At 41.6% G+C, this 16,317-nt stretch overlaps 1 protein-coding gene across 8 annotated transcripts in view; it reads left to right on the forward strand.

The window, feature by feature from the left end:
• TMEM266 (transmembrane protein 266) overlaps window positions 1-16,317 on the forward strand; it is a 96,753-nt gene that overhangs the window by 59,943 nt on the left and 20,493 nt on the right. For 5 of the 8 annotated variants that reach the window (XM_083399029.1, XM_083399031.1, XM_083399028.1 and 2 more), the window contains 4 exons: window positions 3,014-3,087; window positions 12,508-12,564; window positions 14,141-14,279; window positions 14,932-15,047. In XM_083399029.1, coding sequence (XP_083255155.1) covers window positions 3,014-3,087; window positions 12,508-12,564; window positions 14,141-14,279; window positions 14,932-15,047 — 386 coding nt within the window. The remainder of the gene's footprint in view (window positions 1-3,013; window positions 3,088-12,507; window positions 12,565-14,140; window positions 14,280-14,931; window positions 15,048-16,317) is intronic. The other 3 variants (XM_083399034.1, XM_083399032.1, XM_083399035.1) reach the window with 2 other exon arrangements.

The raw sequence follows: 16,317 nt of genomic DNA on the forward strand, positions 1-16,317 counted from the left end.
TATCAATGCGCATTTGCCAGCCCTAGTAATGAAAGCACCTGGTTTGAAAGCTGGGATTAAAGCCATTGATGCTGTTGTTTGGGAAAGGGTGTTGCTTCTGTACCTTTTCCAAAAAAGGTTTTGCTCTGTTTGAACTTGGAAATTCAAGAAATATGTGTGGAAAGAAATGCACATGGGAAACCTGTGACAGTGGAATAAAGGGATTTTTTTCAATGGAGGACGGGAGCCTTTGGATCCAGTCTCCCATTCCTAGACAGCTGCACAAGACTGATCTGGAAGGCTAGGGATGCTCACATGACATCTCATGGGAACTTGGATGGCCCTGCGAGATTTCACGACAGCATCCCAGAACCATCATGCTGAGAGGGAAGACCCAGCATTAAAAGAAATGTTAAGCTCTCTGCTTTGCTTGCATTAGCCTGCAGAATCTCAGCCAGCTGTCCTTCAACTGCATAGGGTCACTCTTTCACACAGCACATCTGGGAGTAGAATAGATTTTTTCTCCATTTACCGGTATTCTATTTTTCTAAGTGCAGGGAGCTTTATGTGGAAAGAGCATTTCTTTTTCTGGAATTTTCTGGCACTCAAGATTTTTGCCCATCAGAGAATGTTGCAGACGAAGACCTTAAAAAAAATCCCAGGCCGTATAAATCTCGCTGTAGTTTTAAAATTAGTTCTAGCCTTTTGTGTTATTATTTGCACTTTATTTTTAATCTTAATATTCATTTTTAGTCGGTTTTTAATACTACACCACATTTTATTTTATAAGTCCTTTTATTTATTTATTAAACTTTTTTGTTTTTATTCTGTAAGCTGCCCAGAGAACACTTGTTACAGGGCAAAAAATGTCAAAAATAGAATGAATAAGTAAATAATGCAACTGATGATCTTTTCATTGTATGGCTCTTTAGAATACCCATTAGCATTCACAGTCAATACTGGCTTGGAGTAGGGGGTGCAATAAAAATATTTTATTGTCTTGCATGTTGTCCATTCTGCACATCTTTAGTTGAACACAAGAGGGCAGACAGAATGTTGCACATTCCTTTATTCCTTCCAACATCTGGGTTGCTGCCTTGTTGATGGCATTTTCCCATTTCCCTTTATTGCAGCCATCAGGACGTTGCTGGAAATGAACAATGTAGCTGAGGTTTTTTCCTTCTTTCTCTTAGCATTTCACAATATGGAGACAGGGCTATAAATGTGTCAGTGCAACATTGCATAGGTAGTGGAGTTACAGGATTTAAAAAATAAAACAAACCTAAAAGTGAAATACTGTGTTTCACTCAAACAGATTAATATTCTGCTACAGTTTTGCATTTTTCTGTGCCTGCACACAACCCTGAAATCTTGAAGTTTTTTTCCTTATTGAGAAGAAAACAAAACTTGTATGTATTCCCAAAGTTACTTTAACACTTTACTACACATGAAACATTTTCAACATAAAGAGGGGAAATTGGTCTACCTAAAGGCTCCTGAGAGAGACTAGCATCACAGCAAGAGTCCAGGGTGTTTTCGAAGGTCTGCTTTGTGCTGGCAGGTGGCTAACTTGGAGTTTTCCTTTCATGCATCCAGATACAGTGATACCTCGGGTTACATATTCTTCAGGTTACTGACTCCGCTATCCCAGAAATATTACCTCGGGTTAAGAACTTTGCTTCAGGATGAGAACAGAAATCGTGCTCCGGCGGCAGCGGGAGGCCCATTAGCTAAAGTGGTGCTTCAGGTTAAGAACGGACCTCTGGAACGAATTAAGTTCTTAATCCGAGGTACCACTATGTAAGGCCAACATCTTTTCTCTCGTGGGATGTATTGCACTGTGATCATGGTAAATAATGATAAACTGTGCTAATTTTTGCTTTCCTGAGTCCTCCCTCCAAGCTACTAATCCATCACACGCAGGCACTGAACGGGTTCCCAGGCTTTTTGGCTTCTTCTCTGGCACCAGATACAGAACCTCAAAACATGGCGTGTTCTCTTCCTCCCCCACCTACATCCAGAATTAAACATGGTTGTTTAGTAATACGCCTTTCCTACACTCTACATGAGGACAAAGGAAGGCTTAATGCAGGTCAAATTGAAGATCAGTCTCATGGCATGTAGCCTGGTTCACACATCATGTAATGACACAAGCATGCTGGCTTCCAAAGAGGAGCACGTCTCCACTTTATTACTGACTACAAATCATGGTTATGGAGACTACAAATCATGGTTAAGGAGATTAACCACAATCCTGAGTTCCAACCCTAAACCAGAGCTTTCTGTGCTGAGGTAAAGGACCATGGATGAACATAGCAACCGCAGTCTTCTTCCTGCAAGACAGTGCATCATTCAAACTAAACCATCATTTGGCCTAGCATTACATGCAATCATAGGCGTTGAGTGACTGTAATTCATTCTTGGCTCTTATATTCTACTTTTGGTACCTTTTGAATCCTGAATCTTGGACTTGTTACTGAAAGAAGCCAAACTTGGAACCATCGTTTATAAACCTGATTTGTTTCAATGAACCATAGTTCAGATTAACCACGGTTTGGTTTGGACAATAATGCTAATTGCAGCTAATTGAAAATGGAGGTGAAATGTCTGATCCTGTGCCAGTAGGGGAGAATATGTGTTGGAGGCTCAGAGTTGGGAAAGTTGAGAAGATGGAAAATGGAAGCAGACAAGTAACTGTAAATCATGTTAAGCTTGTTTAGTGAAGCTTAAACCAAGGTGGGCATTCTAAATGATTGTTAATAAAAACCACAATTGGTGTTATGTCTCGACTGAGCCTATATCTCTAATGTTGTGTACTAGCTGTGAATATTTACCAGTATTTCTGCAATTGGTGGGGAGTTCACTTCTTTCATCATTTTGTCCCTTCTCTCCCAACCCAGATTTGGCCCACAGTCTCCTGAGGGGTCAGCCTTAATCAAGGCAGGCTTCAGAATGTTGGGTTCATTATGTTTTGTGCAGCTTGCATGCTGGGAAACCAAAATGATGCTTCATAATAATCTTTATTTAATTTCAGTTTCAAATGCATCACAGTTTGCTGGAGTTATTCACTGGATCAGTCTAGTTATCCTCTCTGTGTTCTTTTCAGAGGTAAGTGAAATGTGAAAGTAAGTGACAAAGGACAATATGACTGAAAAACTGGTTACTTCCTTAGGAAATGTGTTCAGTTGTATATCTAGGCACCTAAATTGTCTTAGTTACCTCAGAACTACAATACCTCAAGGACTGCATCTTTCCAAATGAACCTACACAAACCCTGAAATCATCTTCTAAGGCCCTTCTTCGTGTTTCGCCTCCTTGAGAGGTCCAGAGGGTGGCAACATGAGAATGGGCCTTTTCTGCAGTGGCTCCCCATCTGTGGAATGCTCTCCCCAGGGAAGTTTGACTGGTGCCTTCATTATACACCTTTAGGCGCCAGGCAAAAAGGTTCCTTTTAAACCAGGCCTTTGTTTGATCCGATTTACATCCTCTGCCCTTTTAAAATGTATTTTTATTAGCTATTTTGTGGTAGGTATATTGATTTTATTCTGAGAACCGCCCTGAGACCCCTGGGTATAGGGTGGTATATAAATTCAGTAAATAATAAATATTTATAATATGGCATGTTAGTGCATGAGCTTGTATTTTAAAGAGTTCTTAGAAAGTGCAGCTGGAGTATAATGCAACTTGTAGGTTATCAACAGGAGTTGACCACCGGCAGCACACAGGCAACAATCTTGAAATATCGGCATTGACTCCCAGCTCCTTCTTGGACCAAGTTTGTTCCCCCACCCCAGATGCTGATCATTACCTTTTTAAAGCAGAGTAACTGAAGAACCACCTTCTCTCAGGAAATCTGGCTACTTGTTTATAACTGCATTGAAGGCCCTACTTTAGAGTCCTTCATCACAGATGTGGCAGAAGGTTATTCAAAGGATGCCCTTTTTCACAGTGGCATCTATGGTTTGAAACTTTTTCACGGGAGAAGGATGATCTGCCCCCTTGCTAGTAGCCTCTTGGCAGCAAGTCTTATTCCAGAGGGCATTTGGAACCCTCTAAGCTGTTTTTAGCAGATTTGTGGGGGCTGTTGGTAAGACTGGGTTTTAATTAATATTTTGTTGTGCAATGCTATTTAACATGTTTGCTACTTGATGATGAGCCTCCTCAAGATGGACAGATGTGAGGATAAATGAATATTAAGTTCTTCTTAATATTTCCAATTATGTGTCTCTCTACATTGGGGAATTCAGAAGGTTGCAGCCATAAGAATTTGTAGACCATGTCCCAGAACAAAGGCTTTCTGGTGTGGTCACATTCTAATTATGCTATACAGTGGTACCTCGGGTTACAGACACTTCAGGTTACAGACTCCGCTAACCCAGAAATAGTACCTCAGGTTAAGAACTTTGCTTCAGGATGAGAAGAGAAATCGTGCTCTGTCGGCGTGGCGGCAGCAGGAGGCCCCATTAGCTAAAGTGGTGCTTCAGGTTAAGAACAGTTTCAGGTTAAGAACAAACCTCCGGAACAAATTAAGTTCTTCACCCGAGGGACCACTGTACAGTTCAAAAAGGATGCCATACAACTGGAAAAAGTTCTGAATGAGCAAAATTTGGGGCCCAGGAATAGAAGAGCAGTTTTCTTGGAAGGAACACTAAAGTGGGAAAAGTAGAAGGCTAAGAGGAAAATATATATTAATACCATGCATAAAGTGGAGAAAATGGATAAAGAAATGGCTGTTCCTCCTTTTCCCATAACAATGATTTTGATTTGGGGTTAGATTCATTATTTTTTATGGTAATTGGGAACTGGTGTTGTGTTTTGTTGTCAGGACTTATTAATGTGAATTGTTTGAGGGTTGGTCAGTCTCAGTGCAATTTGATATTTGGTGTGTTTGGTCTGATGTGTGACTATAGACTTATTTAAGGTTTTCCTTCATATCTTGTATAGTTTGGGCTGATACATTTTGCTGTTACTGTGGATTTTGACTCAGTATTGTTATTGCTAGGGTTTAATTCAAATTATTAAATGAAGTGTTCAGACTTCAGAGCAGTTCTCACCTTGTCCAGAGTCTCCTTCACACCTGAATCCCTGCTGGCTTCTGCCAGGGGTGGCTGTGCTGGCTCCATGCAGTAGAGGCGTCTGGATTGGGCCCCTCACCTGGCGGGGGATCACCATTGATTTAAGTAGATCCTTAACTGGCTCAGCTCTGCCCCATACTTTAGTGTATTATTGGATTTAGTTGATTAATGTTAAAAGAGGTGTAGAATATCCTGGGTGTGTTTGTGTGTTTCTACACTAGTACCAAAATTGTGGAAACCTTTTGGAGAAAGTGGATTTCCGAGGTTTGATGGCTCATACCACTTTCTTTTGGGAGTAGTACCATAACATTATGCATCAATGGATGAATAATTTAATAAAGAATGTAATGCAACAAAGTTTATTCAATTATCTGTATTCTATCAAAAGATATAGCCAAATAACCAGAAAAAGGAGTGTTTAGAGAGCCAATCAGGTGTCATCTTGTTTTGGCAATGATGGCTTATAACACCACTTTTTTTTGGAGTTATACCATAAAATTATATATCAATGGGAAGATAATTTAATGAAGAATGTAATGCAATAACTTTTATGAGGGATTATTTATTACAACAGCAGTCAAAAAGAAGAAACATGAAACATATAGAAAAAAATGAGATATGCAAAAATTCTCCCCATGTCAGTTAATACTTAGTTGGGCAAACTTTAGCCTTCTCATGGAGTGAACCAAGTTTCTTAGTTTTGCATCTGTAAAAATGTGAAACCAAAATTGAATTATTGCCTCTATTAATTGGGTTTTATTGCTGGGTTGCTTCTGACTAACAAGTTTCTTTAGTCGGCTCCATACATTTTTGATTGGGTTAAAGTCTGAAATATGTATTTGGGGGCATTTACATTCCCATTAATGATGCAAATTCTGCCCACACCTTTTGCTGTCATATGACCCCAGATCGTAACACTAACTGGGTGTTTCATAGTAGGTGTAATGCAACTAGGATGTAAATCATCTCCAATTCTTCTCACATATTTCATGCCATCACTACCAAGCAAGAAGATTTTGGTGTCATCACTCCAAATAAAACTGTCCCATTGTTCCGCTGTCCAGTTAGCATGGGTTTTAGCCCAGTTTAATCTTTTAAACCTTTGTCTGAGAGATAACAATGACATTTTCCTTGGAATTCTGGCATATAGACCATATTCCTGCAGTCTACGGCCGAACAGTCTTGCACTCAACTTCACATTACATTGTACCATGTCATCTTGTATACACCCAGATGATTTTTTCTGTCACGTAGGCACAGTCTCTCAATTCTTCTATCATCACTTGCTGTTGTGCACCTTTTCCTGCCCTTATCAGTCTGATTTTGTAGTGACCAAGTCTCCTTATATCTTTTCAAAAATTTAGAAATGCCACCTTTGGTTAAGTTTCCCCAATTTTTCTTCTATTTTCTTCATAACTGTAGCCATGTTTGCTTAATAGTACTATTTTACATGGCTTTCTGGGTGACCAGTCAACTCTTTGCAGCATTTCTTTAATTTTATTACATTTTACAAGCTTACCAAATGAAAGAACACAAAAGAAGAAGACGAAGAAGAGTTTGGATTTGATATCCCGCCTTTCACTCCCTTTAAGGAGTCTCAAAGTGGCTAACATTCTCCTTTCCCTTCCTCCCCCACAACAAACACTCTGTGAGGTGAGTGGGGCTGAGAGACTTCAGAGAAGTGTGACTGGCCCAAGGTCACCCAGCAGCTGCATGTGGAGGAGCGGAGACGCAAACCCGGTTCACCAGATTACGAGTCCACTGCTCTTAACCACTACACCACACTGGCTCTCTCTCAAAAACCCCAGGCAACTTGATAGCAATCACATAACACACTGACAAATGCCCTCCTCTCAGCTCCAGTACATAACATCAATAGCTGAATCTTACTTTGTCCTGATTGGATCATTGCCAAAACAAGATGACACCCGATTGGCTCTCTAAACCCTCCTGCTCATTGGCTGCATTCAAATGAAGGAAAGCTACTGCATATCAACCTAAGCAAGTTGTGCTGTCTCCTTCTGGTTATTTGGCTCTAACCTTTGATAGAATATATATAACTGAACAAACTTCATTGCATTACATTCTTCATTAAAATGTCTTTCCATTGATATCTAATTTTATGGTATTACTCCAAAAAAAGGTTGCCACAATTTTGGCCACTCGTATCTCTGACAACAGCAGGTTTCTGAGATACTATGGAACATCTTGATAATGGAAAAACTGAGGTTGAAATTGCCTCTCAGTCTAACTGACATCACAGGGTTCCTCCTGTCCTGATTGAGGCTTAAGATGCATGTGGTTTCAGAGCAGGATCTCCCTAGTTAGCCTTCATGTGCTGAGGGGGAGGGGAACAAATTGCACAGATGAACTTAAGAGGATGCCCTGGTGAGTCTCTATAGATTACACAGAGAAGGTCATAAATAGCCACATTTATTGACAGAGATTTCCTTTTTTCCCATTATTACTCAAAGTGTTGGAAATGGGTGGTTTGGTCAATCAAGACCAGAATTATAATAATAATAATAATAAATAATAATAATAATAATAATAATAATAATAATAATAATAATAATAATTTTTTATTTATACCCCGCCCTCCCCAGCCAAGGCCGGGCTCAGAGCGGCTAACAAGCAATAATAAAAACAAGATGAATGATTACAACTTAAAACAAAAGTAAAGTACAACATTAAAATAATGGAACATTAAAATATTAAAATGTAGCCTCATCGGAGGAGGGGAAGGAAAAGAAAAAAGAAAGAGAGGGAGGGAATCAAATTGGCTCCAAGCCAAAGGCCAGGCGGAACAACTCTGTCTTACAGGCCCTGCGGAAAGAAATCAGATCCTGCAGGGCCCTGGTCTCATGAGGCAGAGCGTTCCACCAGGCCGGAGCCACAGTTGAAAAGGCCCTGGCTCTGGTTGAAGCCAATCTAACTTCCTTAGGGCCTGGGACCTCTAGGGTGTTGCTGTTTATGGACCTTGAGGCTCTCCGTGGGGCATACCTGGAGAGGCAGTCCCGTAGGTACGAGGGTCCCAGGCCGTGAAGGGCTTTTAAGGGTCAAAAGCAGCACCTTGAACCTGACCCTGTACTCCACCGGGAGCCAGTGCAGCTTGAAAAGCACTGGGTGAATATGCTCCCATGGCAGAGACCCCGTGAGGAGCCTCGCTGCAGCATTCTGCACCCGCTGGAGTTTCTGGAACAGCTTCAAGGGCAGCCCTGCGTAGAGCGAATTACAGTAGTCAAGCCTGGAGATGACCGTCGCATGGATCACTGTGGCCAGGTCGGGGCGGGAAAGGTAAGGGACCAACTGCTTGATGCGGCGAAGGTGGAAAAATGTCGCCTTGGCTGTTGCTGTAACTTGCGCCTCCATGGAAAGGGAGGCATCAAGGATTACACCCAAACTCTTAACGGAAGGCAATGGCGCTAATTGGGCCCCCGCAAGAGAAGGGAGTTGGTCCCTCATCCCCATGCCATCCCGACCTAGCCATAGGACCTCTGTCTTTGAAGGATTTAGTTTCAATCGGCTCCCACGAAACCATCCAGCCACAGCTTCCAAACATCTGGTCAGTGTGTTCAGGGCCGAGTCGGTGTGGCCATCCATCAACAGATAGAGCTGAGTGTCATCAGCATATTGGTGACAGCCCAGCCCAAAGCTCCGGATAATCTGGGCAAGGGGGCGCATAAAGATGTTAAAAAGCATCGGGGAGAGAATTGCACCCTGCGGCACTCCACACACCAAGGAGTGGCGCAACGACATTTCCCTCCCTAGTGCCACCCTCTGTCCCCGACCAGAGATAAAAGAGCACAACCAGTTACGGGCTATGCCCTGTATCCCCACGTCTGCAAGGCGGTGGTCCAGAAGATCATGATCGACCATGTCAAAGGCTGCTGACAAATCTAAAAGGATCAGCAGTCCTGACCCGCCTCGATCTAGTTGTCTACGGAGATCATCAGTTAGGGCAACCAGAGCCGTCTCCGTCCCAAAACCAGGACGAAAACCGGACTGAAATGGATCTAATGCCGATGTTTCCTCCAGAAACCTACCAAGCTGTTCAGCAACCGCTCTCTCAATTACCTTACCCAGGTATGGAAGATTTGAAACTGGGCGGTAATTGGATAGGTCTAAGGGATCTAATGAAGTTTTCTTTAAGAGTGGACACACCACTGCTTCCTTCAGTTCCCCTGGGAATGTCCCCGTGTCAAGGGACAAATTGATAATTTCAACCAGGGGGGTCCGCACAACATCTGGACACTCCCTAATCAGCCAAGACGGGCACGGATCAAGGAGGCAGGTGGTGGGCCTACTAACTTGGAGGAATCTATCCACATCAGGAGGGAGTATCCGATCGAAATGGTCCAACACTTATAGGCCTCTGGAGCATACTGAAGGGCTTACTTATGACACTTCAGGTGCTTAGTTGGGTGTATTATTCTCCTGTGATCCTCCAACTTCTTCCCCACTCCTCACCTTGCTGTCAGAATTTATTTTGTAAGCTGCTTGGGGCAAAGACCTGCTCTCTTCTGTTCAGTTGGAAGCACAATACATATCAGAGGTGCAGTATAGAATCTGGATTCTAATATTACTATAATGTTCAAGGATTATTATCTCAATATGTAATGAGTGATACCTGAGTAGAAGTGCCATAAAATTCTTGCATTTGCTCCTTGGTTGATGCTGAACTCACCAGAAACCCTTCTGCGCTAGGAGAAAAGGCAGAGGAATGTGTGGGGTGGCTGAAAACACTGCGTCAGTTCTGACAGGATCCCCGTCTCAGTGTGCCTTACACTTTCCCTACCTCTATTTTTACAATAGTGCAGAAGCCAGCAAAGATACCAGTTTATATAGATAAAACAAGAGAAGAGAGAAACCAGTTATAATTGAAAACACTATTGTAACTGAAAATATAGATATATAAAACATGTCTGTATTTGAGCATGTAAACCAATCTCTTATAACATTTAAAAGCCACGTTTTGATAAAGTATCAAATTTTCTCTGCAGTATTCTGTAAATAGTTTCCAATTTGCTAAAAAGTTACTTTACAATTAGCTCCCCCCCCTTGCTCTCCTCTTCCTCCAAGGAGCTCAGGGAAGCATTGTGTAGTGGTTAAGAGCAGTAGTCTCGTAATCTGGGGAACCGGGTTCGCGTCTCCGCTCCTCCACCTGCAGCTGCTGGGTGACCTTGGGCCAGTCACGCTTCTCTGAAGTCTCTTAGCCCCACTCACCTCACAGAGTGTTTGTTGTGGGGGAGGAAGGGAAAGGAGAATGTTAGCCGCTTTGAGACTCCTTCGGGTAGTGATAAAGCGGGATATCAAATCCAAACTCCTCTTCTTCTTCTTCTTCTTCTTCTTCTTCTTCTTCTTCTTCGTCTTTGTCTTCTTCTTCTTCCCCCTCTTCATTTTATCTCTACAACCTTCCCATGGGGTTGGCTAGAGTGAGAGATAGAGTGGGTGACCCAAGGTCAGCCCAGCAAGTTTATGAGGATTCGAACCTGGATTTTCCCTGTCCTCTGTGATCCCTCTAACCGCTGCTCCATGCTGGTTCTGCAGAATGGCCCCTGTCCAGAAGGCTTACATTTAACATTAGGCAGAGGAGATCACTTTTTATTGAATACTGCAGAGAAAGTTCTATATTTGCTCAATCAAAATGTGGTTTTGTATATTAAAACTATTGTAAATCAATAAAATATCTGGGTCGGGGTCACCAGACAAAAGCAGCTGCAACTGTCTTCTATCACTGGCATTTTTGCGTGAAGGGAATGTGTACTAAATCCTGATATTGTTCAAATTCACTTGCTTCTTTCACTGACCGTTGCATGACGGATTGAAACAGCAATCCCAGTGAATCGTTTCCCTCCCAATTTTCTACAGTTCTGGTACTTGATGCTCTTCTGTCAGCAGCAGATATGTACTATGAGGAGGCCAGCCATCTGTGAAGTGTTTCGCATGAAAGATGCTTGATAATCCTGTCTATTGTATAAAGAAAATATTACCAAGAGCAAAATCATTTTCTCACATCAGTTCATCACATCAGTTCTGTAGCCTTTTTTCACATAGGAGAGGAGAGGAGAAAAGGGAATATCCCTGTTGTCCTGTGTCTGTTCAGGGTTTGGAAAAACGTTATATTCTACCCTTCAACTATTATTTATTCATGACATTTATATCCCAAGGAGCTCAAGGGGGGCTATATGGGCCTCCCCATTCCTCACTTAATCCTCACAACAACCCTGTGAGGGTAGGCTAATACCACAGATGCATTTGCCTAAGCAATGGCTAAAGGAAATTCACAGGTAGCAAAAGAGGCATAACCAGCAGAACACATGAAGAAACTGTACATCTGCTATTTTTGAAGACATTGTTTGATCCGTTATTACTAAAGTAGTACCAGCCTTCAGGCACTTGGCATCAAGCAACCTCAGTCTGTTGTTTTAGAAAGCTGTTGTGGTGATTTGAGATGTTCTGATGTCATGAAACGTTCATCAAATTTCTAGTTCATGTGGCATAAGAGCAAGGTCTGATCTATACAGTCAGCAGAATGACATGATAAACAGCTGCTGCTTCTTCATTTCCCTGGAGACCCCCCAAAAGATCAAGAAAACGTGTATTCCTGTACATGCACCACAACTGATAACAACTGATAACATCCGTAGAACATATTATTAAGTGATCCACAGGTTACTTAATGAGTGAACTCTGGAGAGTTTGTAAAGTTATGGAGTGGTAGAACGAGCTGTACTGATTTGGACTGTAGATGGGGGGTGCCACTTTTAAAAGCTCTCTTTCATGTTAAAAAGAAATCCTTGCAAGTAAAATAACAGTACTAGGCCACAGGGAGGTGGCTGTCGTGCTTCCTCCTCCTCCTCCCATTTTACATAGAGCAAGGTAGAACCGAGAGATGGAGACAAGGAGAAATGTGGAAAGAATATGAATTGACCTCTCCCCCCCCCCCCATGTTCCTCATTCCTTTCCTCCGTTGTCTTCCATGTTGTACTTTGGATTCTACGGGCCTTGTCCACATGTGCTTTGTGAAGCACTGCTCACCTTCATGCTCTTACAGTATATCAATAATTATGCTACAAGTGTGCATGCTTAACTTTACACTTAATTTTACACTTTTTCTTACACCTGCTGCCTCTTTCTGTCAACAGTGTTGATTTCATCCCTGTTGACTTTATCCCAGAATGGAGAATATTTTGACATAACTTGCAACTTTTTCACATTTTAGGGTCAACAGGGAAACCTACATTTACCTGATACACTTACAATGTTACAATGAACTTATAAAACACAACACTTCCCACAGAAAAGTTAAGCATTTGAAATTTAAAAAAAAACTTTTCTGCTCCACAGGACTGATTTTCTCCATTTTGTTACAAAAAGTTATTAATGATAAACAATGCTAATGATTTATGATTTTCTCTGTCTTCCCTCTTCCCACATATCTTTTTATTAGACTGTTTTGAGAATAGTGGTTCTTGGTATATGGGACTACATTGAAAATAAAATAGAGGTAAGCAAAACCTCTGTTTTTATATTTAATAGCACCTCCATCCTTTGCAACACCCTGTGCTGTGCTATTGTTTTCATTATTTTACTCAATGTATATTCTGCCTTTCCTCTCGAAGAAGCCCAGGGAGGCAAATACATCAGTACTAAAACAGTTTAAAAGGCTTCTAAAAACAGTTAAAAACATTCTCCCAGCCAGTGATATATCAAGTTTGCCAAGAACAGTATCTTTCAGCCATCTGGGTGAAGAGGAATATTTTTAGCTTCCTTAATTAGCAATTAAAGAACACTGGAAAATGATTAGTTGTACTTAACCTTATTGTAGTACTTTTGGAGACTTCTTGGTAGCAAGGAATGCTACCAAGCTGCCTTGTGTCATGTCCTGTGATTTGTCTATCCAGCCCAGGAGTAGCTCTCCAGAGTCTTGGGTCATCTCATTTGCCACCTGATCCTTTCACCTGGAGAGCCCTGGGTCCCTCCTCAACTCTAGTGATTGCCACAATAGGACTAGATTCTGTAGCCCACTAAGAAAGTCCTCTGTCACTAACTAACTAACTAACTCACTCACTAGGATTGTTTCGCAATTATTCTAGTCACCTCCTCTCTCAGCCGAGCTTCATTTCAAATGCCCTAGATGCTGACCTCTGATATTTGTACAGTTTATTATTAATTTTAATGAGTATAGTTCATACACTGGTAATTAGTGGCTGCATTTGCTCATCTTACTAAGCCATAGTGTGATTTTGATAAACCATAGTTTGCTTTCATCTAGACCTGGAGATCTTAACTCCGGCTAGTTTAAATCAGGAGTGGGGAGCATGTAGATGTTGTTGAACTCTCAACCCCCGTCATCCCCAGCCAGCATGGTCAAGGAGAATGGGTTGCAGTCCAGCAACAGCTGGAGGGGCCATTAAACAGCCTAGTTTCAGTAATTATGGGTTGAAATTGGCTTGTTTAAAACTCCCCGTAGTTAATGTTAACCACAGTTCGTCTGTCCAAACAACATGACAAGCTACAGTGAAATAAAGTGGTAGTGTAGGCTTCTGGATTGCTCCTCCCAGCTGTGGAACAGGGAGAGCTGCACTATGTGCAAACATGGCTCATGTGGGGTGCCTTTGTTTGATGGGGGGAGAGCTGCTTTGGCCCCAGAAACTGAGCATGACTTGACCTTGAATGAATAACCCTCTGAATGGCTTGGGACAAGTGCTGAACGCCACTAAGACATGCAAAGCATTCTAAGTACCACAGTATGATGCATTGCTACGTAGTTCTCCAGTGCAATGGCCCATTTCAGGAGGGAAACTGTTAAAACTCATTTAGCTGATCCTCGATTAGTATCTTACTGAGATTCAGGTGCTACTGCAGATGTTTGACAAAAAGCTTATCTGATGCATCCAAACATTTATCCCCAGTTAAAAATGAGATAGCAATGATATCCATGACATCAATAGAAAAGAAAGAAGCCAGAAGGAGGAATGGTTTGACTCGGACTTGATGTTTGCTTTGTTGAATGCATTTTGATATTTGCATTCAAAAAAGGAGTGAGTAAAATGCTGTTTGTGAAATCCTTTTCCTATTAGGTATTTGATGGTGCTGTGATCATCTTATCCTTGGCTCCAATGGTGGCTTCTACAGTGGCGAATGGACCAAGCAGTCCTTGGGATGCTATTAGCCTTATTATCACACTGAGAATTTGGAGAGTGAAGAGAATTATTGATGGCAAGTTATCATTAACTTTTGTAAAGATTTGTGGAGGTGTAGGAATTACTTTTTAAAATAGTCAGTACCTCTTTTCAAGTAGAAAGCCAGATTTTAGCTGGATAACCCTCATTGATAAGATGGGGAAATTACCAGTGTTCCTATGGCAACTTTTTTTATATTGTTCACCAGTTTCCTAGTAGCTGTGGGTAGAGTGGGAACTCTACACTAAAATAATCCCTAATTTAGTCAGCAGGAACATTGTGTTGATTTTTGCAGAGTGTGAAAATAAAATGTGTTCATGTGTATGTTTCGAAATTGGGATAGAGAATTTTGGGGAAATATGCAGGGGAGGGAAGTGTGGGAATTGTACTTAACTGTGAAATCTCAAAAGTAAACCCTTCTGAGTGAAACAGGAATTACTACTAGGTAAATAAGTGCAGGGTTGCAGAATACTATATGAATATTATGTAGCCATAGTTATTATCTTTAATGTCCAGTTGATTTAAAGTAAAGCAAATCAAGCCCATTATTGGATTTCTCCAACTGAAACTAATAAGACATAAAAGTGACCGTTTCAGAAACTTAACTGCTGTTGAATAGTAGTTGCATTTATTAGATGCATGGCCATCTTTTCAAATAAACTCAGAGGTCCCTTTGTTGTGCTTTCTAGCCTACGTATTACCAGTTAAGGTGGAAATGGAGATGGTGATTCAACAGTATGAGAAGGCAAAGGTCATTCAAGATGAGCAGCTGGAAAGACTAACCCAAATCTGCCAAGAGCAGGGAGTGAGTCAAAACTATATTTTCATTTTATAAATGTGTGTCTGTTACGGATTTTAATTTGTATGCTACTTTGCCACAACATTTTTCACCCAGAAGTGGCTCGCAACACTTCAGATTATGCTAGACTCCAACTTTCTCCAACCAACATGACCAAGGGTTAGAGATGATGGGAGTTGTAGTCCGGCAGCATCCAAAAGACTACAGGTTCCACTATACATACTATGGGGGTTGGGCCAGAGGATTCAGCACATGTTTTTCATACCTGAGATCTCAGGTGGGATAGCTGCTATCTCCAGGTACTCCAGACTTCAGAGGACCCAGAATGACCTCTGCTAGTCCATGCAAGCAATACTGAATTGGATGAAGCAGTCGTCTGGGTCAGTGCAAGGCAGTGTCTCCTGCGTTCCTATGAGGTTTTGCAGAGGGATCTGAAGGATAAGAGTGTGAGGCATCTGTGCCATTGAAATGCTGCCTCATACAGATAGGATGAGGGTGAACAATAAAGTGATTGCAAAGCGTTCAAAGTTAACAGAGCTGTGTAGATTATTAATGACCACCCTTCCTCTCCCCTTCAGTTTATTCAGGTAGCTTTGTGGTTTTTATCCTTTTTAAAAATCAAACCGTAACACTGGAAGTTGAAGAATTCTTAGAATCATTGAATCATAGAATCATAGAGCTGGAAGAGACCACAAGGGCCATCGAGTCCAACCCCCTGCCAAGCAGGAAACACCATCAGAGCACTCCTGACATATGGTTGTCAAGCCTCTGCTTAAAGACCTCCAAAGAAGGAGACTCCACCACACTCCTTGGCAGCAAATTCCACTGTCAAACAGCTCTTACTGTCAGGAAGTTCTTCCTCATGTTTAGGTGGAATCTTCTTTCTTGTAGTTTGGATCCATTGCTCCGTGTCCGCTTCTCTGGAGCAGCAGAAAACAACCTTTCTCCCTCCTCTATGTGACATCCTTTTATATATTTGAACATGGCTATCATATCACCCCTTAACCTCCTCTTCTCCAGGCTAAACATGCCCAGCTCCCTTAGCTGTTCCTTTCAACATGGTAGATAATTTGTGAAACGGATTTTGGTTCTAATGACTATACATTTTCCACTGGCAGCATTTTTGTTCTGCTTCTTTTTATTCTTCTTCCCCTTCTTCTGCTTCTACTTGCAATAATGTTAATTTATTCCTAACAACCAATCATTTGCCTGTTTGTTGGAAGGCAGCCCAAATCATCCTGCCTTTTATTCTAGTCTAGTTCGCAACTGTCTCTTG

The sequence above is a fragment of the Podarcis tiliguerta genome (genome assembly GCF_965153285.1).
Source record: "Podarcis tiliguerta genome assembly, chromosome: 9".
Classification (NCBI taxonomy): domain Eukaryota; kingdom Metazoa; phylum Chordata; class Lepidosauria; order Squamata; family Lacertidae; genus Podarcis; species Podarcis tiliguerta.